This window comes from Mirounga leonina, unplaced genomic scaffold, assembly GCF_011800145.1.
Source record: "Mirounga leonina isolate KUSES-001 unplaced genomic scaffold, KU_Mleo_1.0 Mir_126, whole genome shotgun sequence".
Classification (NCBI taxonomy): domain Eukaryota; kingdom Metazoa; phylum Chordata; class Mammalia; order Carnivora; family Phocidae; genus Mirounga; species Mirounga leonina.
The window spans coordinates 21,099,080-21,124,193 of record NW_023270314.1 but is presented as its reverse complement, the minus strand read 5'-3'; the positions used below and the strand labels follow the sequence as shown (position 1 = coordinate 21,124,193).

The 25,114-nt window shown below is 56.3% G+C and overlaps 1 protein-coding gene across 1 annotated transcript; it reads right to left on the bottom strand.

Moving 5' to 3' along the window:
* Positions 1 to 124: 124 nt before the first annotated feature.
* On the bottom strand, positions 125 to 24,196 carry CTDSP2 (CTD small phosphatase 2). The gene is made up of 8 exons (XM_035002268.1): positions 23,821 to 24,196; positions 9,363 to 9,511; positions 7,671 to 7,709; positions 7,153 to 7,254; positions 6,576 to 6,632; positions 4,470 to 4,562; positions 4,145 to 4,330; positions 125 to 3,946 (listed from the first exon to the last, which is right to left on the bottom strand). The coding sequence occupies exons 1-8, from the start codon at positions 23,882 to 23,884 to the stop codon at positions 3,821 to 3,823; spliced, it is 816 nt and encodes a 271-aa protein (XP_034858159.1). The 5' UTR covers positions 23,885 to 24,196; the 3' UTR covers positions 125 to 3,820.
* Positions 24,197 to 25,114: the final 918 nt, after the last annotated feature.

The following is a 25,114-nucleotide window of genomic DNA, read 5'->3' as shown; positions in this document are numbered from 1 at the left end:
TGTGCAGCTGGTCTCCCGGCCGGAGGCAGCGGCTTGCCCAGCCTGGGTGCCCCGAGGGGTGGCAAGGGAGGCAGAGTGTGCCCGGTGACTGCCCACATGAATGACAGCAGGGTCAGGAAGCCGCTCCCATTTCTGGATGGGTTTTTTAAACCCGCTTTTATTAATTAATTGTAAGTAATACAAATATTCCAAAAATATAAACAGACACTTAATGGCGTCCTACATTTCAAGTTTTTGAATACAACAAATTTATCAAACCATGAATCTGGAAGCAAGGTCGTCAGAGTCCCATAGCCCAGTCACAGTGGGAAGCAGATCCCCTGCCCTCCAAATGGCATCTTGAGGGGTAAAGTGGCAGGACGTGGAATGTGTCAAACTTGGGATAACTATAAGCAAAGCTCATGGGGCCCAAAGAGGAGGGTCTGCTCCGGGGGCAAGCCCTACAGCAGGGCAAGGGACAGCGGGTCACACCCCTGCCTTCCCTCCTCTGCTTGAATGCAAATACTTATTGGCATTTAAAAAAGGAAAAAAAAAAAAAAAAGACAAAACCCCATTTTACAGAAAGTAACCGAGGAACAACAACGGTAACCAACTGAAGACCTGAAGGTGAAAGGGGGCTTACCTTCCAGACACTCGGCCTGACTGGGACATGGGGTTCAGGCCAGCCTTACGTGGGGGCTGCTGTCCTGAATGAGGCCTCAGGAATAGGGCAGGGGCAGCAGATCTGAATGGGACCCATCTCCCAGGGAATGACTGCCCTTATAGACTTCCCATGCTTTTAGCATAAAGATGCTTCTGGGCCACTGTTCACAGAGGTGAGTTTATATACTTACAAAATGGTCAAAATCTTTGGGAGGCAGGGGGGAACTAAACAGAAGGTCCCGGGTTAACTGAAGGCAAATTTACTCAACCTCTCTACAGTCAAGGACCCACGGGCCTAACAGAGCGTCCCCTCTACAATGTGCAGAGTGGAAACTCTCCCCTTGACCGTTTCCAGACTGGTCCTGTGTCCCAAGCTCCCCCTATGAGAGGGACACGAACATCAGGCTTTTGATTTAGAAGCCCAATCAGAGAGACACACTGTGTCCCTGAAGAGGCACCTTGAAGAACTGAAGCTGGCCGGCGGGCAGATTCTGGGCATGGCTTGAGTTGGGGCTGACCAGGCACAGTGGCCTACTGCCTCCTCAGGACAGCCTCCCACGGGAAGGGCTGATGGGAAGCCCCAGAACAGATCCTGGGCTAAACTGCTTCCCTCCCAAGCTTGCCCTCCTCCAAAACGGGAGTCTGGCCGGATTCCTCTGAGGAGCAAGTTTGGCAATCATCACTCGCCCCTAACACACTGTGAAACTGGAAACCAGACAGCAAATAATGACTTCAGGCTGGCTCTGGTCCAACATGGATGGACCCTGTTTAGGTTTATTTGGCCGAGTTCCTTCTCCACCCAAGGCGGGAGAAGGGGGAAAGAGGGAATAGGATATTCCTGCTGAGGACCTGCGGGTCGGCAGGGCAGGGTTCTGCCGGGAACAAGGCCTAGAGAGCAGGGGTTTCACGCAGAAGCAGCAGGGACACCCCCCACCGAGATATCCCGGGCCCTGGTCACGAGTCACACTGGGAGCATTTGGAGGAGCCTGACAGGAAAGGGGGTGGCACAGGCTCTTCCTTCACCGGGAAAAACACGGGAGACCCAGAGGGCAGAAAGGGTCCTAGAACTGGATCAGCTTAGCGCCTCTTATTGCTTATTTAGTCAGAAAAGCTTGGCTGGGCCCAGGTGGCAGATTTGGCCCAGAGGCTAACCCTTAGGGTGGGGCTAGGGAGACAGGCCCCTTCCAAGGTTATCAGGCTAGAGGCCTAGACAGGGCCTTAGAATCAGAAGCTCCCATTTCCCCTCCGAGGTACGGAGGTACCATTCCTGGCTAGCACCGGAGCCCTCTTCCCTTACCTGTAGGACCCCAGGGGCACCAGGGAATGATACTGGGGGAAATGATCACACGTGCTTCGGGAACTCTGTTCCACTTCTGTGACACCAATGGGAAAGACAAGGCCATACAACCTTGGGACAAGGAGGGGAGGTGGTACCACAAGCTAGAGAAAGATGCCAGTCAGCCCACTACCTCTCAGAACACCACAATGCCGCTCCACCACCTGCCAATTCCTTGGGCTGGACCACTGTGTGGACATTGGAAAGGATAATAGGGATGAGTCCTGAGTGTGTGTGTGTGGGGGTGTCCTCACACCTGAAGAGACTCACAAATCCTTTGTGACCCCTGCCTCCAGGGAAAGCAGAGATGGGGAGAGGAACTGCCTCCTGCCCCAGAAGGAGAGAGGGAGGGAGGGAGAGAGGGAGAAGAGGAGAGAACCCCAGCCAGCCCCAGGGGAGGCCATGATTAAGGCAGTGATGCTGGGGCGGGGCTCCCTTTTGGGGGGCCCTCGTGCTCCCAATTACAGCAGCACTTCCCCTTTTCCATCCTCAGGAAACTTCCATCTTGTGGCAATTTTTGAAAGCATTCACTACGAAACTTTGAAAGTGAGAGACACGCAAAGCGCAGGTGTGGAAAGGGCTCGCTCACACCCGCTCCGGGAGGCAGGACGCATGTGCATTAGGGTGGCAAAGGAAAGGATGAGGACGCCCATTGCCCTGAGCCCAGGAAAAGCAGGAGCGCCTCTGAGGCCCTGGAGCAGAAAAGCAACATTGCGGGAGGACCAGATGCGAGCAGGGCGTGAGGGGCACAGGCCAGGCCCTGGGGGAGACAACAGGAATGAGCCCTGCCCAAGAAACAGGAGGGGCCGGGCTCGGAGCGCCCTTCCTGGACTTTGGAACAGAAGTGCTCGCACCAGCACCAGCAGAGAATCCCTGAAGAGCAGACTTAGGGACCCAGTCCCATGCTCAGCTCACCTACAAGCCCAGGGGACACACACACTCATGGTTTGGGGGTTTTCCTCCTCCCTGCACCACCAGGGCCTCCCACATTCATCCCAGGCCCGGGACTGCAGCTTTGTCAGAAACAGAACAGGCCCAACACTCCGTGTTTAGAAAGAGAATTTTAAAACAGAGTCCAAAGAACGGAAATGTTATGTGTCCTCTTCCAGGGCAGGGAGAAGACCTCCTTCCCCCCCAGGTTCAAGACTATGGCTAGGTGGTGAGGAAGGCAGGCCCGGCGCCCAGGCCGTGGGGAGACACAGACGGGGCCCACGCCAGGCACTGGAGGCAAGGGCAGCCCTCAGACCACAGGACGTGATGGCCGCTGGGGCTGCTGGTTCTGGAAACAAGCTCTCATCTTTCCAGAAATGTCGTTCGGTCTGCAGTAGCTGGCTGGAGAAAGGGTTCAGAAAGGGGTGTGCCTGGGACACCTGAAGGCAGCCTCTGATCGGCCCTTTCTCCTTGGCATGAGCCTTGTAACACCGAGGAAAGGCCACGGGTTTGGCAACAGAGCCTTCGACAGCTTCCATCCCTACCGGCTAGGGTGTTCTCAGGGTGACTGGTGAGGAGGCAGACTAACTTGGGGAGTCTCGATCTCTCAGTTTCTCCCTCCACCTGAACACTTACATCCCGGGGCCACAGTTCAGGGCGAGACACACAGACACAGACAGACACACACACACTCACATTTGGGAACCCAACTCAGGGAGCAGGCAGCTCTGGGTGTCGTTGGTCTGATATGTGCCCACTTCGCACCTATCCTGTCCTAAAGCCCTTTCCAAGCACTTCTCTTCCAGGCCCCATTTGGTGAGATGCTCCAGCTTCTGCTCCATCAGGCTGATCATAAAGGCACAGTGTAGAAAGTCCCCTAGTGGGAGGGCCATTGCTCGGAAGCAGGGAAGGCTAAGGGGCCCGCAGCTGCCCAAGGCTGGTGTAGACATCCTCTGCTCCGCTCAGCTCCTCAAAGATCGGGATCAGGTTCAGCAGCTCAGTGTCTGCCATGTCGTCAAACCAAGACTGCACGGGCACCTGGGACGGGGAAAAGGCAGCGTCAATCTCCTGCCAGTTCTTCCCTCCCTTGCGCCAGAGCCCCAGGAGGCTGGCGGGGGGCAGCTGGGTGGTACGCTCTTCCGGAGAAGCCCGCGCTTCCACGGCCCACTCCCCTCTGCCCCCCGTGGGGTAGGGGCTCCCCAGGCCCTGCAGGGTGGGTGTGTCTGGACCCCTCACCGCATTCTCCGGGTGGAAGATGTAAGAGGCGGGCGAGTTGTCCAGAATGAGGGTTTTCCTCAGGTCCCTTCCCAGGCGGCTGAGGTCCTTGACATAGCAGCCCTGGTGGAACACGCAGGACTCCCGGAACAGGCGGGCCCGGAACACGCCACACCTGTCCAGCAGATCCGTCACCGGGTCAGCGTACTAGGAGCAGAGAAGATGCTTTTGTCCCGAGGCAGTCCTGGCTCCCCCCCAGGCTGCCCGCAGACCAGCAAGGAGCTGCTGGCCCCCCCAGCCCCCGCCATCGCGCTTGCTTCCTTACCCCCCTCCCGCCCGCAGGTACCTTGGCCAGGCTGGCAGTGAAGAGCACACATTCAAAGAGTTCCCCCATTCGTCTCAGGAACTCATCCACGTAAGGCCTCTTGAGCACATACACCTGAGGCAAAGCAGAGAGTCCTGTTGGAGGCATCCCCGTGAGGGGGACGCACGCAGCAGGGGTCACTGTCCCCACCTCCACACAGCAGGGTCAGCGGGGTCGCGCCTTACTCTGCCGGGCCCCTACACCCTGGGGACCTTCTGCCCCCCACACCGGGACTCTGCTATCCCCTCCTCACGGGGCTTCTGCGGGCCTGGCGGCCCACCCGTGACCTGGCTAAGGAAGAAACGCATGCGCCGCGTCCCAGAAGCCATCTCGGTTTCAGGTGGTGAACCATCAGCTGCCTCCAGAAACAAGTAATCAAGAATAGGCCTCACAGACGGAAACAGCCTATCCTGGATTACTTGAATCCAGCCACAGCCTCTGTGGGAGCTTCCTGTCCTTGGCTCTGGCAGGGCCGTGTCCAGGTCACCATCAGGCAAGGTCGCAGACACTTGTGAAACCTCACGCCCTCACACGGCTTCTCTGAAATGCGCCGGGGAGAAGTGACTCGTGCCCTCGGTGGCGGGGGGTCAGACACCCTGCCCGTCCTGCTCCCGTGCCCCACCGCTGTGCCCGCTCCAGCCAGCCACCCCTACACTCAGTCTACCCCGCACGACCTTGCACATTTTGGCCTCAAAAGTTCGTCGGCTACACGCCGCTCCCCGCTCCGCATTCTACTGCCTCCCTTCCTCCGGGATCGCTCCCAGCCAGCCTCGAGGCTACGAGGCTACCAGAAGCATTCCTTCAAAGCTCCTTATCCACGTCACTCCCTGCTCAACGAGCACGTGCCTGCCATGCCTCTCCGTCCTTGGCGGCGGCCTCAATTGGCCACCAACTCTCCAGACCCCTGGTGGCTCTGCAGCAGGAATCCTCTGCTCCAAGGAGCCACAGCTTGGCTCTCTTGCTTGCTTGCATGTGCCACTTCTCAAGCTCCAACAGGTCCCTCCCTCTTCCTGGCTGTTCATCAAGCTTGGCATCCCCTCCCCTCTCTCTGCTGAAAACCCGCCTTCTGCAGGTAGCCGCCCCCCCAATCTTAATCTCAGCCCTTTTTCCCGAGGCACTCTTCTTTCTCCCTGTCAATCAGGAGTTCACTGTGTGTATCTGCCTGTTTGAAAACATGCCTTCCTCTTCCCTCTGCAGGTTTTGTATGTCTCCATAACCTCAGCCGGATGGAAAGGGCAGCTGGGCAGTCGCTGGGCAGTCCAGGGCCAAGCCTGGTTCTGAGGAGGAGCTGTGCTGGGCCTGATGTCGCCTCAGATGGGAGGGCCGGTGGTGTTGGGGACGAAAGCTTCGAAGGGACACAGGATAGTGGTGACTCCTCAGGGAAGCCTCAATCCCCACATTCCCTACAAGTAACTTGTCTATTCCACCGGGCCATGCGAACAGTTTCAGGGCTACCAGGGCCTTGTTCCCGATGGTCCCCGACTCTCAGGCCTGCTGGCAGGCAGCTTCTGGGCAAGCATTTGGAGTAAATACTTTTTTGCTATCAACACTGCATGATCCCGGACTGAGCAGGTTACGCAGGGCCAGAGGCTGAGCTGACTTGGATTCAAGTGCTCTCTGACAGCATTTCCTGGGGTGGAATCCAGGGCAGGGACCTAAGGGGAGGGGAAGGGGAGAAGTTTCACAGAGGACGGGATGCCGGGGCCGGGGAGGAAGAAATCCACTAGCTAGACGGAGTGGGTGGGCATGGGGAGGAGAGAAAACAGGCAGAGACACCAGGGCTTCAGGATTTGAGAAAACACAATCATTTAACAGTGCTGGCCACCTTGGCCAGGAGGTGGTGTTCAGTAAATGACAGCTATTACTCTTATTGAGTCATATTTAAACAGCTTGGCTGCAAAGCAAAAAGGGATGACAGCTAGAGGGGATGAGAGACTGAATTGTTCTTAAGATCAGAAAGCCCTGAGTGCAAGAGGTACCAATAAAGGAGAGGCTGAAGTTGCAGGAGAGGGCCCCACGGATGGAGCGCATCGGCGGGCGGAGGGGCCCGAGGCCTCGGGGCTGGCTGTGGCCTGGCAGGCAGCTCACCTGGTGCGTGGTCCCCTCAATCTCTACAGGCACTATGAAGTCGGCATTGTTGATTGGCTGGAAGGCAGAAAAGTTAACGAGGTCAGCATGGTGGGAAGCAGACAAGAAGCCCCTGCCACAGCCACGGCGCTGTCCCCTGGGAGGGCTGGGGAGGAGCAGATCTCAAAGACTCCAGGAAGCTCATCCCACTACCCCACTAAGGAGCACAATATCCCCTCCTAGTTTTCCCTCCTTCCCACCACCCCCAATTCCGCCTGAGCTGTTTCAGGGCCTTCCTGAGTTAACAGACATCCTGACAGAATGGAGGCAGGCAAGGTGCAAGGCTGATGCAAACCCTCTCACAGGCCTGCCCTGCCCAGAGCCCTGGCAGCTCTCTGGGCTACGTGACTAGGGGCAGACGAAGAGTGTGGGCAGTGACTGGGGGGAGCAGGGATTCCTACTCCACAATCTTCAGTGTGGCCAAAATGCCAGAGGCGCCCCAGCCCGCCCTCAGCTTCAGGCTGCCCCCGAGCACCTCCAGTTAGGCACACAAGACAGCCGGAGATGCGGGTAGGAAGAACTCCCGATGCAGAACTACCTTAAAGGAGCTGTGCACGAGGGTTTCATCCAAGTCAATGACCACGCAGATCCTTCCTTGATCTTCCTCTGTCACCTCTGGGAGCAGGCAGGTCCCCGGGATCTGAAACCAGAGCCAGACTGCTGAGGCCTGCCACCAAGAAAGCCCAAGTGTTCTCCTCAGCAGAACTCTGGGAAGGACCGGGGTCACTGCAAGACACAGAAGACCCCCAACTTCAACCCAGAAGAGGCGCCCTTTGAAGGCCAAGAGGTAGAGAAAGAGAGTTGGCTCCTCAGCTCCAGCCTCCCACTGGACTATGAAGTGATCTGGACGTTGAGCTGCAGGCCGGGGCTGGTGTGGGATGGAGGTCAGCTATGCCCCCCAAAATCTAACGCCCTGCAGCGAGTGGGCCCTCAGCAAATATCTGGGACAAATGGCTTCCCAAGGCAGCACCCGCTAGGCACTGCGGAATGAGGACGTCACCCGACATGACCACAGGTCTGGGGCTTCTGAACATGTACCCGGTCCAAGTCACATACCTGATAAAATTGGTACTGGAGACAGTGGAGCAGATCCGACTGTTGGAGAAAAGGAGGCAGTCAGTGCCCACCAGCCAAAGCCGTCCCAGCTCAAGCCCACTGCTTCTGCCTCAGGCCCAGAGGGTCATTTTCTCCGCAAAACCCCAGCCCCCTGAAAGGTTCTGACATAAAACAGTGACTTTTTTTTTTTTTTTAAGTAGGCTCTCTGCCCAACGTGGGGCTTGAACTCGTGACCCTGAGATCAAGAGTCTCATGCTCTACCGATTGAGCCAGCCAGGTGCCCCAAAAATGGCTTTTCCTAAGAGCTGGACAGGAAAGGGGAAAGGCCAGAGCTGCTTTCGACATCAGGTCTGATGAAGGATGGAGAAGGCGGTGTCTCTGTTCTTAGCTGTCATTGCCTCTCTATTGGACAAACTGAGGAACAGGGAACTCCAGTAGCTGATGCGGGGACACGGAATCAGAGGCAGAACCCAAACAAGAACTCCTCACTGTGGTGTGTTTTCTAGACACTCTTTTGGCGGGGGGGCACATAGTGAGGGGGTACACAGTGGGGGGAGGGTGCTGAGCCCCTATAAAACATCACACATGCCAATGTGAACCCAAACTGTGAGCCCTAAAACGTGAGCGAGAGATCAGAAGGCTTTCCTGGCCTTTCGCTAGTAATAAAAATGTTAGGGTTGTAAAAAGTGATACGTGTTCTTAATGGAAACCCTGAAGAAAAACGAAAATCCTAGCATTTAGAAAAGCTTAATGTTGGCATTTTAGTGTATTTCCTTTAAGCCTGTTGTAGCAGCTTTTCCCCCCATAATATGTAATTTCATATTCTGCTTTTCAACTTAATGTTGCAACTCAATACTTTCCCGTGTTATCGTGAACTTTGTAAAAATCAATTGCTAAGTAATACTGTCATATTGCACTTTATTTACCGATTTCCCCCTACTGGATAATGCACTGATGGACATGTCTTCAGCCTGGTTTTGAGAGAGAAAAAGGAGAGCTCGACCTTGGTGTTTCCAAAAGAAGTAACCAACGGCTTTGGGGGCAGATGAGATTTTGGTCTGGGCTGTCCCCACCCTTGAAATGCCAGACATACCTTCTGCTCGTTGTTAAGGCTCAAAGACACCCACACATTTCCCAATGTCCCCCCTGCCCAGGACAGGTGAGAGGGCTGGAGGAGGGTATCGAGAGTGTGGCAGAATTTTAACTCCTTGCTTCCTGGGAAGTCAAGTAACTCGGAAGACAGCTTTGCATAGGACAGGACCAACAACAAACACAGCAGGTAAGCCACAGAGCTTGGAGCTCAAACTCTATTAGCCATTAACTCTCCGGGGGCTACACAGACCCTCTGGATCTGTTTCCAGGCGTGTAAGTGGGAATATTCTGTGAACCTCCCTGCATGGCTGCTATATGGATCAGAGAGACAATATATGCAAAGCGCCTTGCACAGTTCCTGGAACCTGGAAGGGTCCGGACCGCAGGGACCCTCAGAAACTACAGAGAGAGCCACATGGCCCATATCACAATGGAAGCCAGGAGAAAGGAGGTGGACAATGCGGGCAAGACAGAGGAGAGGCCTCTGAGCCAGAGAGCTTTGAGACTTCAGGGCCGACCACCCTGCCCACATGCCTTAGCTGCAGGGGCCCCCACCAGCAGCCCCCCCTTGCCGGCGCCACACCACCCTCTTCTAGCTACCTTAGCAATGGTGTTGGCCTCCTCCTTGTACGCGGAGAGCTCAGTGGAGGAGCTTGACTGGCCAACATGCTGGGTACGAAAACAGCAGAAAAAGGCCTTGAAGATGTTCCGTCCACGGGGTTTCTTAGGAGAGGACTTGGAGACCAGGCCTAGAGCAGAGGGAATGATGACACATTAGCTACAGGGCCCGTCTGGCCACAGGTACTCTGGGCCCACCTCCCTCCAGTCTGTAAGCCCCACCAGGGCACACGGCAGGTGCTCGGCGGAGCACCAAATACAGTCCACAGTGAAGGGCGCAGCTTTATTCCAACACCTCTCACAGCTGAAGCAGCAGGAATCCCCACTCTCTGGTTTGGGAAATGAGGTGCAGAGAAGCTGATCTTACTTTCACGGCAGGGGAGAGGTACTCAAAGATGGGGCCGGGTATAGAATCCAGGGGTCCCGCCACTCCGGTAGCATGCTGAAGGTCCCCTCAACAAAGTTACCAAGGCCACCTCCCCGCCCCCCAACCAGCCCTAGTTGGTTCTCTTCTTCGCAGAAGAACTAGTTGTTCTAGACAAGGGAGACACCTAGGCCCCTTCGAGTCAGTGGAGCTGCGGTTCTGTCCGGGGTCAGCGTCCCCAGATGCTGGGTCTGCGGCAGCAGAGCTGAGGCCAGGCCGGGGACAACAGACGAGAAAACAAACAGCTGCAGCCCCAAGGAAGAAGCTACACCCTCCCCCACTCCCCTGGCCGTGGTCCTTCCTCCTCTCTCCCCTCGCGGGCACGAGGCCGGACCCGCAGGCCACAGGCACACCAACCCCTTGGGGAACACACCTGGTGGGGGGTTCTAGGCCGATGGCCCGGCTTCTAGACTGCAGCCGCTCCTTCCTGCCTTGGTAGTTCAAAGCCATGTGAATCGGAGGCTTGGCAAGGCAGCCCCAGAGAAGCCAAGCTGGACAAATGGCTTCGGCCATTACAGGAGCAACCAGAAACGGACTTCAGAATATCTTTCCAGTGCCTTTTTTTTTTTTTTTTTTTAACAGAAACTGCTGGCAACTGTTGAGCAAGTGTCGGGAAAAGCGGTGGGGCCTCGGCCAGGAGGTGGCGCCGCGTCACTGCGGCCGGACGGTCCCCAGCCACAGGTCTCCGCCCGGGCGGGAGGGGCCCGAGGCTTAAACCCAGCCCACTTCACCTTACAACACGGGCGGACCACTGTGCAGGAAATAGAAAATAAGTCTGGAAACACCTGTCCCTGTGGGGGTCAAAAAGGCAAAGAGAATGTGGCACCCAGCACGACTTTCCTTGAGTTGTTCCCTTTAGGAAGGGAAGGGGGAGGCAATGCAGTGGGACCCACCCAGGATGGGTCCTCAGGGCACAGAGGCCCTTGCAAAGAGTTGGGGGGAGGGTCATTTAATCCCTAGGTGCGGGCTGCCTGTACCCGAGTGGAGGAGAGAAAACCAGACTCCATGCGCCACGGCCAAGGGTGAGGAAATGGCCGCCGAGCAGCAGGCAGCAGCGCCCAGGCCAGCCCACGCAGCTCTCACTCAGCAGCAGCAGAGGGCTTCCTGCCGGTGCGGGCTGCCACCCCTGGGCTTCAGAGCTCGCTCCCTCCCTGGGTGAGGCCTGACCCCCTGACACTGGGATGACCATTAGAAACCTTTCAGTAAGGGACCAGGCCTCCCCAGCAATTAGCCTACAAACCCGGGTATCGCTCTTGAGCTCTTGGCCCCGGTGGATGAACCAAGATTTCCAGGGACTGGGGCTTTTGTCACAAACCAAGAAGATGCATGGGGGAGGGGACTCCCCTCCCCCCCTGGCAAGGCCCCTGTATTAAAGAGACAAACCTTAGAGCGGAGCCCAGCACCTAAAGAGCGGGATGAGAGGCTCCTTGGACTTTTCCCGACTCTTAATAAATCTATGCAGCAATCAGAGGCAAAGGGCAGCTTTTCCACCTGCCTGTATGGCCCACATTCAATTCCGAGCCAGGGGACGCAAGCAGACGCTGACACAAAGCTCCAAGACCAAAGCTGAACCATCACTTTTCCTTTGGTTTATGGTTTCTTCACGCAGAACCACAATCAGAGGCTTAACCCAGGCATGGAGACTTTCTTAAAAGGCCACACAGCCCGGGCCCTTCCTGAAGAGAGGCCATCAAGAACGCACTCAGCATCTTAGTGACAGACGCTGTGAAGGCTAAGTAATCCTGAGAGGCAGGGGGGTGAAAGGGGCAGCTGGCTGGGGCCACAGAGAGGCCTCGCTGGTGCCCACGGCGGGAGGCCCAACAGGCAGATGCACTCCAGCCTTAGACACAGAACTTGGCCGGGTGGGGGTGGGGGCTCCTCAGCTTGGTTTGGACTCAGCAGGGGATGAAGGTCTTCTCAAAAACACAATGTAACCAGGCAGCCCCTGGGCCTCAGAGACCACAAATGCCTCGACCTTGGGGGCAGGCGCTCCGAGCAGAGCACAGCGCTGCGGCGCCTGGGGAGGGCCCCCCAGGCCCACGGCAGCAAGGTCAATACCCCACACATCCCTGTGCTGGGGCCCCACTTCCCTCAGTCCTTCTCCAGGCTGTCTGTCCTCCTTACCTTTATGAACACTGCCTCTGAGAATCTATCACAGCCTCTTTAGCCTCCCCTCAACATGGCTGCCTCCTGATGGGCAATGGCCTCGGCTGAGAACATTCACCAGCCTCTGGCCCTGTGTAGAGCAGGTGCTCCGTGGCTGACTGGCCGGGGGAGTGACTCTGGGAACTCCAGGGCCCTGTCACTCGCACGGAGCCAGGACCCGGGGAAGCCTCCACTGGTGTGCAACAGCCCAGAAGAGGGAGAAACAGGAAAGCCTCCTTTATGTGACGACGGGAGGGTGGGCACTGAAGGAGCTGAGCACCTGCGGCAAGGCACTCAGTCTTTCTGGGCCTCAGTCATGCTTACTGGGAACCGAGGCTGTGCCAGCCCTGTGTTACAACACCTGACATCATCACCTCACTTAATCCTCACCACAGACCCATCTGTAGGCACAAATTCCCCATTTTACAGAAGGGAGACCAAAGCTAGCTGCTCGAGGTCGCACCGGGATGACAGCAGAGGCAGGACTTGAGCCTAGATCGGATCCGCCTGAACCCAGAGCCAGAGCTCTTACCCACTACCCACCCCGACGGGCTCAGGGGCGTCAGGTACATTTATTCCCACAGCACCAGGGAGGTGGTGGGGCACCCTCAGTCTCTTAGAATGTCTGTTCCCCTCCTCTCTAGGCCAGGATGCTGAAGGACTAGTTTGGAGGCCAGCCCCCTTCTTAGGCAGACCATGAAAGGTGCAAGGGGTGAAATAGTACCAGGCTCTGCGACTCCACTCCAGGGCCTGCTTCACCCCCATTCCAGCCCCGCACCTGCTGTGGCTGACAGATACCTCTGGGAGATCACGAGGACGATGGCGGAGGGGGGAGGGAAGGGGCTGGAGACAGGAGCTTTGGCCCGAGACCGGCTTTGTTCAGTGGGTTTCAGGGTGAGGGGGAGCACTCATCAGAGTGGGATCTGAAACTTGTGTCAAAGAGCCTTTCAAAGGGCTCCTTTCAGCCAGAGCTCAGTACTGTGTCCCCGACAGCCAGATGGAGGCCACCCCTAACCCCTCCGTGTAGGATGGGGAGGGGCACTGGCCCCCCTCCCAGGACAGGAACACCAGACACAAGAGGATTTACAGGCCCGGGCGCCTGGGTGGCTCAGTTGGTTAAGTGACTGCCTTCGGCTCAGGTCATGATCCTGGAGTCCCAGGATTGAGTCCCACATCGGGCTCCCTGCTCAGCGGGGAGTCTGCTTCTCCCTCTCCCGCTCCCCCCTCTTATGCTCTCTCACTCTCTCTCTCTCAAATAAATAAATAAAATCTTTAAAAAAAAAAAAAAAGTTACCAACCGGGTGCCTGGGTGGCTCAGTTGGTTAAGCGACTGCCTTCGGCTCAGGTCATGATCCTGGAGTCCCTGGATCGAGTCCCGCATCGGGCTCCCTGCTCGGCAGGGAGTCTGCTTCTCCCTCTGACCCTCCCCCCTCTCATGTGCTCTCTCTCATTCTCTCTCTCAAATAAATAAATAAAATCTTTAAAAAAAAAAAAAGAGGATTTACAGGCCCTTGGGCACTTCGTTGCCCACAGTCTCCCAACCAGGGAGGGCCGGATTCCAATGGGTGCCATGTAGCCCCATAACCAGCTGCTCTCCCTCCCGCATCCCTCCTGCTGCCCGCGCTTTGTGGGCACCCCTCCTCTCCTGCCCAGCTGCTGATGTGCACCTGCTCCCTCGGTGCCAAACATCTGGTTTGGGGTCGAGTGTCAGAGAGGACCAGCACAGACCTAATGAGGGGAGCTCGGCTTCAGAAGCCAGTGCGCAGGTGGCTGAGAACGAGGCAGGCAGGCCACTCCTCCAGTTCACCGCTGCAAGGCTTCCCGCCAAGGCAGGGCGTGAAGAGGGGGCGGAACACGGGAGGTGCGCCCTGCTCCGAGGGTCCCCCGGGCTGGGGGCCGGCCTCTGCCAGTTACTGACTCCGACACACAGCCTCCCGGAGCCTTGGTTTCCTCGTCCACTAGCTGGGCCAACACCAAGACCTCACTCCGGAATGGAGGGCTAAACAAGGCTTGCTGTTGGCACAGTAAGGTGCTATGGCAACTCCAGCCAAGTGCCGCGCTCGCGTGAGTTATCTAAGGGGAGATGACCCCTCGTTAGCAACACTGGACCTCGCTGTAGGAGGCCAGCAACAGGAGGTCGGGGGCCCTCCCACCCCCAGCCCGTGGTTGAAGCTCAAGAAGAGGAGCCGTGAGAAAGGTGCCAAAGGAACGCTGATCACGAGCAGGTTTTAGAAAAGTCAAAACCACCCCTATATACCTACTTCCAAACCCACTAGGGAAGTGGTTCTCCAGCTTGCGAGCACCCTGGCTAATATTCTGCAAATAACAGGAAAGCAGGTGAGGCTGTTCCACTTGAGACGAACAGTGCCCTCTCCCCTTCTGTCCACTGCTGCCTGCCCCCAAGAAGCACCAGATGGGGACGCTATTTGCTCAGAAGCTCCTGCGTGTACAGGTCTGCGTGTGCGCACGTACATGTATACACACGCCCCCCCCCCCCCGCCCCCGACGGGGACTGGCTTTGCCAGGACAACGCTATTTTTAACCTTCTTCTGAAGGTCAGGTTCAGATATCACTGTTGCCAACAACACAGCTTCGTGTCCCAGCAAAGGAACTCCTCACACATCCGCCTGGGAGGTGGCAGAAGGCAAGCGCTCAGGCAATCGGATTTTAACAAGCCCATTCACGTAGAAGGATGCTTTCTTGGTTCCCTCAGAAGTACTTCTTTCCCCACCATTTCCCATCCCCCCATAGCAAAGGATTTAGTCTGGCTATCACTATAAAATGGCCTCTCTGAGGGGCCTCCCTCCCCCGAGCTATTGGAGGAAGGAGAGTATTCGGAGCATTTCCGGCCCTTCTTGGCCAGCTGCCTGGGCCCTGCAGCCAAGGCACGTCTGACTGGGGCTCCCCACAGAGAGGAGTCCTCCCAGGCCCACAGCAAGGGGCATCTGGGCCTTGGCTAAGGGTAGGCCCTGAAGTGCCAGGTGGACGGAAGGGCTCCTTGGACCAGCAGGTGAGTCGGCAGGGGAACAAGAGGCTGAGAGATGCCTAGACATCCCCCACACAGAAAAGACTAGAAACAATGGGGAGGGCACACCAGTTCCCACAATGCCCAACTGCTGACACTGTTCTCTTCAGGTGATGAGGCAGACAGGGCCTCACTCAGCTCAGCACCAGCTCCCAAAATTCCAAAAAGCAGCTGTGAATCTGACGGTGCGGACTTTTAAAAGTGGTTTTAGCCATGCTCTTTAGCTCACACCGGCCCCTTCTATACTGGGGCCCTCCCTGTGGCCAGCATCCAAGCTGTTTTACTTGTGCGGTGTCTCCTGATAGTCCCCCTTCCCAGGGCAGGAGGGCTCCTTGCATCTCCCTTTCTTCTAAGACAGGAGGGCTTTTCTCAGCCCTGGGTCCTAAATGCAGCCTGTAGGGCGGCGGAGGGGGTTACAGGTCACTAACTACCTGCCTCCTGCCCTCTCCCTGCCCCCTCAGCAATCTGGTCACTGATCTCAACACAGGGCCTCAATTTTAGGGATGTTCCCTCAAGAAGGACTGCTTTGGGAGCAGGGGATTCCTGGCAACTTCTAAAACATGATCAAGATGCCAAAACACCCGCCTAGGTCGCTCTAACATACTTTAAAATCCTACTTCAAGGCACCTGGGTGGCGCAGTCGGTTAAGTGACAGACTCTTGGTTTCAGCTCAGGTCGTGATCTGGTCCTGAGATCAAGCCCCACGTCCGGCTCCGTGCTCAGCATGGAGTCAGCTTGAGATTCTCTTCCTCTGCCCCTCCTGCTCGTGCTCTCTCTCTCTCTCTAATAAATAAATAAATCTTTAAAAAAAAAACCCAAATCATACTTCAGAAACATGCTGGGGTGGGGGCAGGGCTCCCAGAAGCAGCAACAGGTCCTGGACTAGGGACGGAGGGGCCGTTTCCTCACACAAGTGTCACCAGTGGGCTCAGCCCCCAACCCCATGCCAGAGGGCTCTCAGTGGATGTCAGGAAGTGATCGATGGCCCATGGTGGCAGCTGAGACAGACAAGAGATACCATCTAGGAGAACCCGAAGGGCTGGATCCTGTTCTTGCCTCTGCCGGAGGCCTCGCCCCGTGCACGCCAGCGAGGGCAGAGATGTCATTGTGGGAGACTAGAAACCACACCTGCCCACCTCGAGCCTCCCTCTCCCCAGGAGGAGGTGCTGAGCAGGCCCCTGCTGGAGGCTTGGAGGCTAAGAGAAACCTGCCAGGCAGGACACAAACACTTTCTTGGTGGCTGTTTCGGCCCTTGCTTTGGCTCTCTGGTTGACTTCTGGAATGCTTGATTTGGTGAAAAGCCATGAAGAATCCAGTGCCTCTTTCCCCTCCAGCTACGTAAGCCCGCTTTTGGGGACATGTGCATGAGTGAGATGCAGCAAGAGCAGTGAAGGCACAGGACAAAGGGACCCTCAACCACCTCTCCTCCAACCAGTGAACGATAGAGTGGTTACACAAAGCACCACAGACTTGGGTTTAAATCCTGGCTCTGCCACATATAAGGTGTGTGGCCTTGGGCCTCAGTCTCTTCACCTGTAAAATGGGAAGACTAACATTACCTATCCCACAGAGCTGTGAGAATTATAAGGAGCTTAGGGTATGTCCTGGCTCTAGTATCAGCTGCTAGTCATTAAGTACAAGGTACTTTCTTTTTTTTTTTTGAAAGATTTTATTTATTTATTTGACAGAGAGATAGACAGAAGCAGAGGGAGTGGCAGAGGGAGAGGGAGAAGCAGGCTCTGCACTGAGCAGGGAACCCGATGCGGGACTTGATCCCAGGACCCTGAGATCATGACCTGAGCCGAAGGCAGACGCTTAACCATCTGAGCCACCCAGGCGCCCAAGTACAAGGTACTTTCATAACCTCATCTCCGTCTCAATCTCAAAATGTTCACACCGGAGGAGACCACAGAGATTTCTTCTCATTCCACAGGACGCAGAGGTAGTGGCAGGGCCAAGCCTGGGAACCGGCCTTTTCTGGGACTCCACAAAAACCAATCACAGTCTGTCTCTGTCACACACACACACACACACACACTCTCTCTCTCTCTGAGGTTGGCCAACCAGTTCCATCTTCCTCTAGTGGCTGGCCTCTGCAGAAGGACTGGAAGGAGTCTGTCCTACCTCCATGGAAACTCACCGGCTCCTGCCACACCCCTCAGCTTCCCCTGGGATCAGCCAACCAGTGCGTACGCTTGAGAAAGCACTGAGGTACAAGTCAAGCAACCCAGCTCTTGCCCCACTTCAGTCTCCAACAGCTTTGTGGTCTCACCTAAGGCACAACCTCTCTGAGGCTCAGTTTCCTCACAGGTTAATGGGAAAAGGTCTCAGTGTAGACTAAGTGTTGATTTGGTGAAAAGCCATGAAGACCACTACAGGGTCCCTTACACGATGGCTTCAGGTTACCTTAAAAAAGTGGGGATGCACAATGCAAATGAGAGGCCATGCAGGTCATGCTTAGGGCTTGACTCTGGAGTCTGAGTCCCAGCTGACACTAACTAGCCATGTAGCCTTGGACAAGGTGCTTCAGCTCTTAGCTGAGATTTTCCTTATCTGTGAAGCAGAGATTAATTCCTATCTCGCAGGTCAGTGTGAGGATTAAGTGAGATACTAGATATAAAAAGCTAGGAACACTATCTGGCCCATGGTCAGTGCTCTACAGTCTGTGATCGTTACTGGGTGAGAATCATTACTCTGTCCTTTCACACTCAGAAAACTTTAGGACTCCCCTTTAGGAGCCACAGGCTCTTTAACAAAACAGCAAAACTGGATCCCTCCAGGGGACTCTTCCTGCTCAGGGCTAAGCAGGCAGCTGGGGCCACTGCTGTGTTTACCTGGCTCTTCTCCAGGGACACTTGTCAGAATCACAGGGAGCATTTGGGACACACACATGCCCGGCCCACCTGCTCATGCTCTGATTCGGCAGGACCCAGGTGGGGTCTATATTTTTAGTAAGCGTCACAGGAGATCCTGATGTGTGTCCCTGGCTGAGGGCCAACGCCTAAGGGTTGCCAGTGGTCCTTGACTAACCCTCCCAGGACTGGATTCAGCCAAAGTCCCCTTGGCCCCTTTCCCCACCATATCTCACTGGCTCAGTGTTTCTGCATGTCCCAGAGGACTTGTACCCTAGGGTCTGGTTTTCCTTTCTAGGAGTACTTGCTCTCTCTATCACTGAGTCAAAAGACCCAAGCCTGCTGTCTCTTCTTACAGGCCCCTATTCCTGTGAAGGAGGGGCCCCAGCCCCATTCTGCTATGGAAACAGAAGAGCTGGGATCTACTACACTGGGAAGTCATTTCCACAAGCCTGTGTTAGGCGATTTGAGCCTTCCCATGAATCTGCTTGGCTCTCACTGGGAATGGGGCCACACTTGTTCCTTGAGGACAGTGCGGGTGGGGAAGAGCAAATTCTACAGGATGAAAAAGCTATTCATATGTCAAGAGATTAAAAAAAAGTATAGAATAAAAAGAGAGTAAGAGCAAAGTCCGATTTTTAGGGGGCAGAGCGGAGGACTAGGTGCACCTAGAAAGGGAAAGGAAATGTCAGGAGGTCTACTCAGAGATCAGGTTCAAGGATAACCCCTAGAATAGCTGACCTATAAAACAGGACATACACAGCTCCTGCCTAGAGGGAGGCTGGGTGCTCCCTGGAGTACCCATTCGGTAACAACAGACCTGGTGCAGGCACACGGACCTCAAAGGGCTGGGCACTTTGCTGGACAAAGAAACCCTGTTCTACCTGGCCTCTGGTCCAGAGAGGCTTCCAGTTCTAAGTCAATTTCTCCACTTTGATTTCTACCAGTTCCTTCGTTAAGAGCTACATGTTAATGAACTCATCTATATCCCAGTTGGCAACCATGCCTCCATTTCAGAAGCGGGAGGGGATCATGTCAGGGCCACACCCAGTCCCATGACCCCGAGACAAGTGAGTTAATTCTGTGCTTCACAAGCAAGCTGGCCCAGGACAGGATGAAAAGCAATTTAATGCTGCTTCTGTGCTTTCTCAGTGTTGTACCCCAAAACCACAGCAGCAAAGACACAGCTTAAGAACATCTATTTCTCTTCAAAACCCTAGTTTTTTATTTCTCTCCTTGTTACTAGAATTCCCTAAAAGAAATGTGACTCTCACTGGGTCCATTAACTTGACTCTCACTGGGTCCAAAGCAAACGTGGCCAGGGCGAGAAAGTGGCACGTAGCTGTCTCAAGCGTTCATTACATCCATTTCTGAGAGGCTGGGCAACTGCTCAGAAGGTTTAGACTTCAGAGACTCTTCCCAGGAGGTGCACGGCCCCCTGGCCTCCTCCCACCCCAGATGCCCAGACGCCAGCGGAGCGGCAAATGCCCCAAGGCGCACGCTGCTTGCAGGAGTGCAGATAAAACCCCATCCCAAGTCACACTGGCACAAAGAAGGGGTCTGTGCAGCAAGCCTGCTTGCGGGCCTCAGAGGCTGATCCTTCCAGAAGGCCCAAGCCCCCGCATCAGTGTCCCCTCTGACCCCCAGCCACCTGTCTTTAACAATAAAACCCACATGACCCCGCGCTGTTTGCACTGTGTCCTTGGGGGAAAGGAGGAGGAACTAAGGAGCGGTGGTCTAGCAGTGTAAAAAAAAGAAGGGCATTAACATTTCTCAATCACCTCCTAAGTATGAGGCATTATAGAAGCGGAAATATCAATATTCCTATTTTACAGAGAAGTCACTCCAAGCACTAACATGATTTGTGAAGTCTCCCTGCCAATAGGAAAAGTAGGGATGTGCACCCAGGCCTGAAGCAACTAACTTTGCTCCTGGAACAATTCTTTGAAGTAACAATGAGCACTTCAGCTGCTGCCCAGCCTAGCCCGGCCGGGCCCTCCACCCCTTCCCATTTCACCCAAACACCAAACTTCCCAAGATGGCACTAAAGTGGGCAGGAAGCCTCAATTACCCAAAAGTGGGCAGGAAGAAGAGGCAGGGAGACACATCTGCACGTACACGTGCAGACGTTTACACGCCGTCTCTCCTTTCTCTTCTCGTCCACTGCTCCAATTTCATTCTCCGTGGAAAGGCAGCAACGCACCCTGGCTAGAGGTGGGACTTCTACGGGGGCCGCGCCATTTCGACAAAGTCCACCATCGTGACGGATGTGGAGGGCCCCACGGAGGACGAAACGACCTCTCCACTGCCAGTTTCTGTAAGACCCCGATAGCTGAGGAGACAGGACCCCACCACCGGCGCCAGCTCTGCGGGGCTCCCCCCCCACTTCCAAAGCCCTGCTCCGCTGGAAGCCCCGCAAGTCAAAGGCACAGAAGCATCAGCTCCCCGCCTCCTCGGGATGGTAGAAAATCACCAACTTTGTCGCCGAGTTAGCACGCTCTCCTGGGGTTTCCTGAGGGAGCAAACCCAGCCTCTACGTCACCACACAGGCGCCTACCCCATTCCAAGATGGAGTGAAGACGCCAAAGGAGACTTGGCGGGGAGCCTCGGAGCCACAAAGAGGCCAAGACTGAGCTTGGGCAGGGAGAGGAGAGGAGCCAGCTCTGAACATGCACCCTGGGCCCACAAAGAGCCAACTAGCAAGAAAGCCCCAACAACACCTGTCCTACGCTAGGGCCTTCCTACAACTACAATGAAAGGTGTTTGAGCTTTTTCATGAGAGAATAAGGCAGACTGGCTCTGCGAGAAAGTGAGAGCTAGAAAAGCTCGCCATCGTCCTAATTCTGAGGGCTGGTCAGCCACCCAGACCTGTGCGATTTCACATGCGAGAAGCCCACTCACCGCATGGTCATCTCTCCCTGAGAGGAGGGGCCGTCAGGTCTCATGGAAGACAAAAAAGGTCCTGACTCCCCCACAGGACCGGCGGGTCACAGCGAGCTCTGAAAGAGGCTGCCTCCACCCCGGGAGGTTACAGGGTTGGTCCTGTTTCCTCGGCTTTCCCCCATCTAACTCCAAAGCCCGTGGCACGGCTCCCAGCAATGGGGCTACACCCTCCTATGGGGCTGTAATAAATGGCCATTCTCTGGCCAAACTGATACTAACTTTTCTTTTCTACTTTTGATGTTACACACAACCCTGTCCTCGCTGTACCAGGAAGCCATTTCACCCATCTGTCTGGGAAGATGATCCAATTTTGGTCCTTTTATCATCAATGCTTTCAGTAACTTTGTTCTATTTCCCTTACTGTAATTACTTTTGAATCATCAACACACCCAGCCAGCCTTAAAGCTCCAAGAACTGAATGCTAAAAAGAAAAAACAAAAACAAAAGCAAAAACAAAACCCCAAGAGCCCTGCAATGGCAAACGACTTCACCAAAAAGCCACCCAAGCTGGGAGCAGCAATTTGTTTGTTTTCTAAAAATTGACCTGTTAATAAACTGCATCACACCCCTTCCCCTTTTTCCAAAGGGAGGCAGGCAGGGTAGAGAGATGGGATGCTGGGGAGGTGGGGGGGCGGCAGCAAGGAACTCCTAAAGGAGATCATTAAAACATCTACTCCCCACCCCCGCTTAAAAGAAAAAGAAAAAAAAAAAGGTTGCAGGATTTGTAAATAATGAGAGACTCAGAAAGTTGGCTTGCTGGTTGCCCAAGCAGCCCAGGAAAATAGTTATGTCTTCTCCAGAATGCAGTCAAATTACATGGTGAGAGAGAGACCCATGGCTGCTGGCTTGAAAATTCAGATTCCTCCAGGGAGAAGTCTGAAGGACAAACCACACACAAAAAAGAAAACAAAAAACGTAACTCCAAGAAAATCCAACCAACATCAGCAACAGAACACTGTCAAGAAGTCAGCTGCTCTGCTTCCTGCTGTCATCTCTTCTGTTCCCCGCCACTGGCCCTGGTGGCTGAAACTTCCAGCTCCGATATGTAAGCTGCCCCTTCAGCAGTCCTGCTCTCTCTCACTCCTGGTGTGATCTCACCAGGAAGGCACCCTCCAGAGCCTCTGCAAGAGGAGGACCAGAGCAGGGAAGCACAGGATGGTTCTTCCCACTTGTCATTACAGGGAGCCCTCTGGAATCCTTCCACACCAAAATCTCTTCACTTCTGGCTCCCTCCTGGAGTCCTTTCCTGGGATGAGATTGGGAATAGGCAGGAGTGAAGTTCTCAACACAGAAAGCCTCCCCTCTTCAGGCCTCAGCACAGCTGGGCGGCCAGCAGAGATAAAATTGCCCCCCGGGGTGGGGGGTGTCACACAGCCTTGTTAGTGATGCAGCCAGGAGCTCAGGGCACAGGGAGCAGGGGCTTTCTGGGGGCTGGGATCCAATCAGGCAAAGCTCTCCCCCTCCTCAGGGCAAGCTTATTTAAGGAAGGACCAACAATGCAGGAAGCATACAGTGCTCCTCCACCCCATTCCACTCCAGCAATTAGGGAAAGGCTGACACCAGCAGCTCAGCTTGCACCTAGGCAAGTTGAGGGAGCTACTTGGGACTGTGAACCCCAGGAATAAGTGACCTGCTGCCTACTGTTTCCAAACAGGGGGATGTGGGTGACCCTGAGGACCCGCAGCTGTCCTAGGTCTAGGCCTCAATACGTTCAACTGCAGTACTTGGCCCTGCACGTCCTATTCTGGGTGGTCGAGGGAAGGGCAGGAACGCTCCGGATTTGGTATGATGAGCGTGCGCTCCCCAGTCGCAGGGCCAAGTGGCCCCAGTCCGGGGAAGTTCTCCAGAAAAAAACCCCAAAAACAAAACCCAAAACCAACAGACAGACAAAAACACAACAAAAAAAACGACGCTAGTCCTTACTCCCCGAGGAAAATTCTGTCCGCTATTTTAGACACATTCCTCAAGGCTCGAGGAGGAACGTGGGGGAGGGGAAAAAAAGAGTTTCGGGGCTTCGAGTGACCGAACTAAGAGAGACTGCACCCTCGGGCAGCGACCTTTCCCCGCCCTCCGGAGAGGCCTCGGCCTCACCCTGCTCCTGTCCCCAAGACCACCCCAGAGAGGGCCCGCGACCCCCTAGCGTCTCCACCTGACCCTCAGGAAGGCGGGGGCCGCGAGCTGCTGCCCACGGAGAACTCGCACTTTTTCGCTGCGCGATTCAGAAACACGCCGGGTCTGATGCCATCCGGCGAATTATGTAACCAGGGACACCGCTCCCGGGCTAAACAAACGCGGCTCTGTGTCTGCAGCCGCTGCCCCGGGGAAGCGCACCGGGGCAGGGAGGGGCTCCGGCCAGGCCTCGGGGTCGGGCTCGTAGGCTCAGCGAACGCGGCAGCAGGCAGCCGGGCCGGAGCGCCGAGCCGCCGAGGTCCCGGGCCCAGCGCAGGGCCGCGGGCGGGCCAGTCGGGTCCCGCAGGCTCGGCCCCTCCCCCACCGCGGCCGCCCCCGCCTCCGGGCGGTGAACTTGGTCCCAAGTCCCGCAGGACGCCGTCACCGCCTGCGGCCAGAGCGACCTCGGGCTTGGGGGGGGAGGGCACTGAGAAGTGCTGGACTCTCCAGTTCCCGCTCCATTCCAGCTCGGGACCCTTCCGTCCTCCTCCCCACCCCTCTCCCCCACGGCCCTGGGGCGGCTGCGCGCCGTCGTGTGGGAAAGGGACGACCCCACCTCCCAACTCGGGAGGGGGACGGACGCGGGTGACTCGCGCTTCCAGCGCTACTCCTGTCTCTGCGTACGGGGGGAGGGGTGCAGGACGGGGTGACAGCTGCGCGATGACGCCCCTCCCCCTCGGGCGCCAGGAGCCCGGGCCCCGCGCAGCCCCATCAGGGGTCTGAGTGCGGACAGAGACGCGGGGGCGGATGGACTAGGGAATCGAGTCGGAATCGCCGGCTCTGATCCCCAGGAGGTCAGGGACCCGGACTCGGGTTGCGGGCTGTGCTGGCCCCCCACCCAGCCGGGGGCGACTTAAAGTTTTGGGAAGTTGCTGCCCCTACCTTGCTTGGTGAGCACCAGGGCGTCTTCCCTCCGCGCCTGGGTGATGATGGAGCCGTGTTCCATCTAACAATCCCGCGGGCCCGGGCTGGCTGGGCGGGAGGACCGGCGGGCGCGCAGGCTGGGCTGGGCTGGGGGGCCTGGGCGGGGGCCCGCTCCGGCTCCGGCTCCCGAGACTCGGACTCCCACCGCTGCTCACATCCCTGCTCTCGTTTCCTCCCTGGGCCGGGAAGGGAGGCGGCCTGTACGGAGGGCAGGCGGCCCGGGCAGCGGATCCCCCGGGTGCCCCCGGCCCCGATCCCCCGGCAGCAGCTCCGGGCTCCTCAGTTTGGGTCCAACATGGAGAATCCGGAGCGAAAACAAGAGGAGGAAATGGGACACGGGGCGGTTTCCAGGCTCCCCCCTCCCCTCCGTACTCCGGATAAACAACCCGCGGCTGCAGCGCCCACCCCCGCGCGCCTCCCGGCTCCCGACCCGGCCTTTCCACGGCCCGCCAGCACCTCCCTCTCCAGAGCACGGTCCTAGGCCCCAGGACCCTCCACCCGTGAGCGGCCGGGGCTGCGGAACATCCGGAGCTTTGCTATTTTGTTAGGGAAAAAGCGAATCCCCGAGGGGGGTGGGGTGGCGGGCGGGCAGGCTGGCGGGGGAGACTTGAAACCGCTCCTGCGCTCCGATTGGCCCTCTCGGAGAAAAGGGGCGTGGTCCCTCCTTACTATGCGGTGCGAGGACCCAACAACATTCCAGTCGCTACGGCCACGCCCCCGGGCCCCTCCCCCCTAGCCCGGCTGAGGCCTCCCAGTCTCCTCGGCCACACCCCCTTCCCAACTACTTAAAAGGACACTCCAAAGCTCACGTTTCCCTACTCGGGCTGGTGTGTTCACGTCTGTGCGTCGCTTCTCGGGTAAGGTGGAATGGTTCCGCCCTTCGGGTAACCAGGGCAAGCCGCGAATCTTAACCCAGGTCCGGCCAGGATGGGAGGGTTCGGGGCAGTTTTCTTATTTCCTGCTTGGCCCTCGAATCGTGGACTCCCAGTTTCACATAAAAGTACAACCATTGAATGTCGAAAGGGATGTGGGTGGCAGGCGGACTTGGGACCCCAGAATATCAGAACTGGAACTGACCTCGGGACTGTCTGACCTATAGTTCAAATGAGACCTGAGTCGCAGGGCTTTGCTCAGAGCCACTCATTCATTCCCATTCAGGGCTTACCTCCTCCCCGCCCCCTTCCCCTATAGTCCCAGCTTCAGATTAGATGGATAGAGGTCTCTAAGGGAAGAGCTTTTGCTCGGCTGACTC

Bases quoted from the DNA above. Each gene is read 5' to 3' on its own strand.
- CTDSP2 (XM_035002268.1), bottom strand. From the start codon at position 23,884: ATGGAACACGGCTCCATCATCACCCAGGCGCGGAGGGAAGACGCCCTG. The intron at 4,331-4,469 runs GTACCTGCGGGC...CTCTGCTCCTAG, and splicing joins TCACTGCCAGCCTGGCCAAG to TACGCTGACCCGGTGACGGA. The intron at 3,947-4,144 runs GTGAGGGGTCCA...TCCCCGTCCCAG, and splicing joins TCTTCCACCCGGAGAATGCG to GTGCCCGTGCAGTCTTGGTT.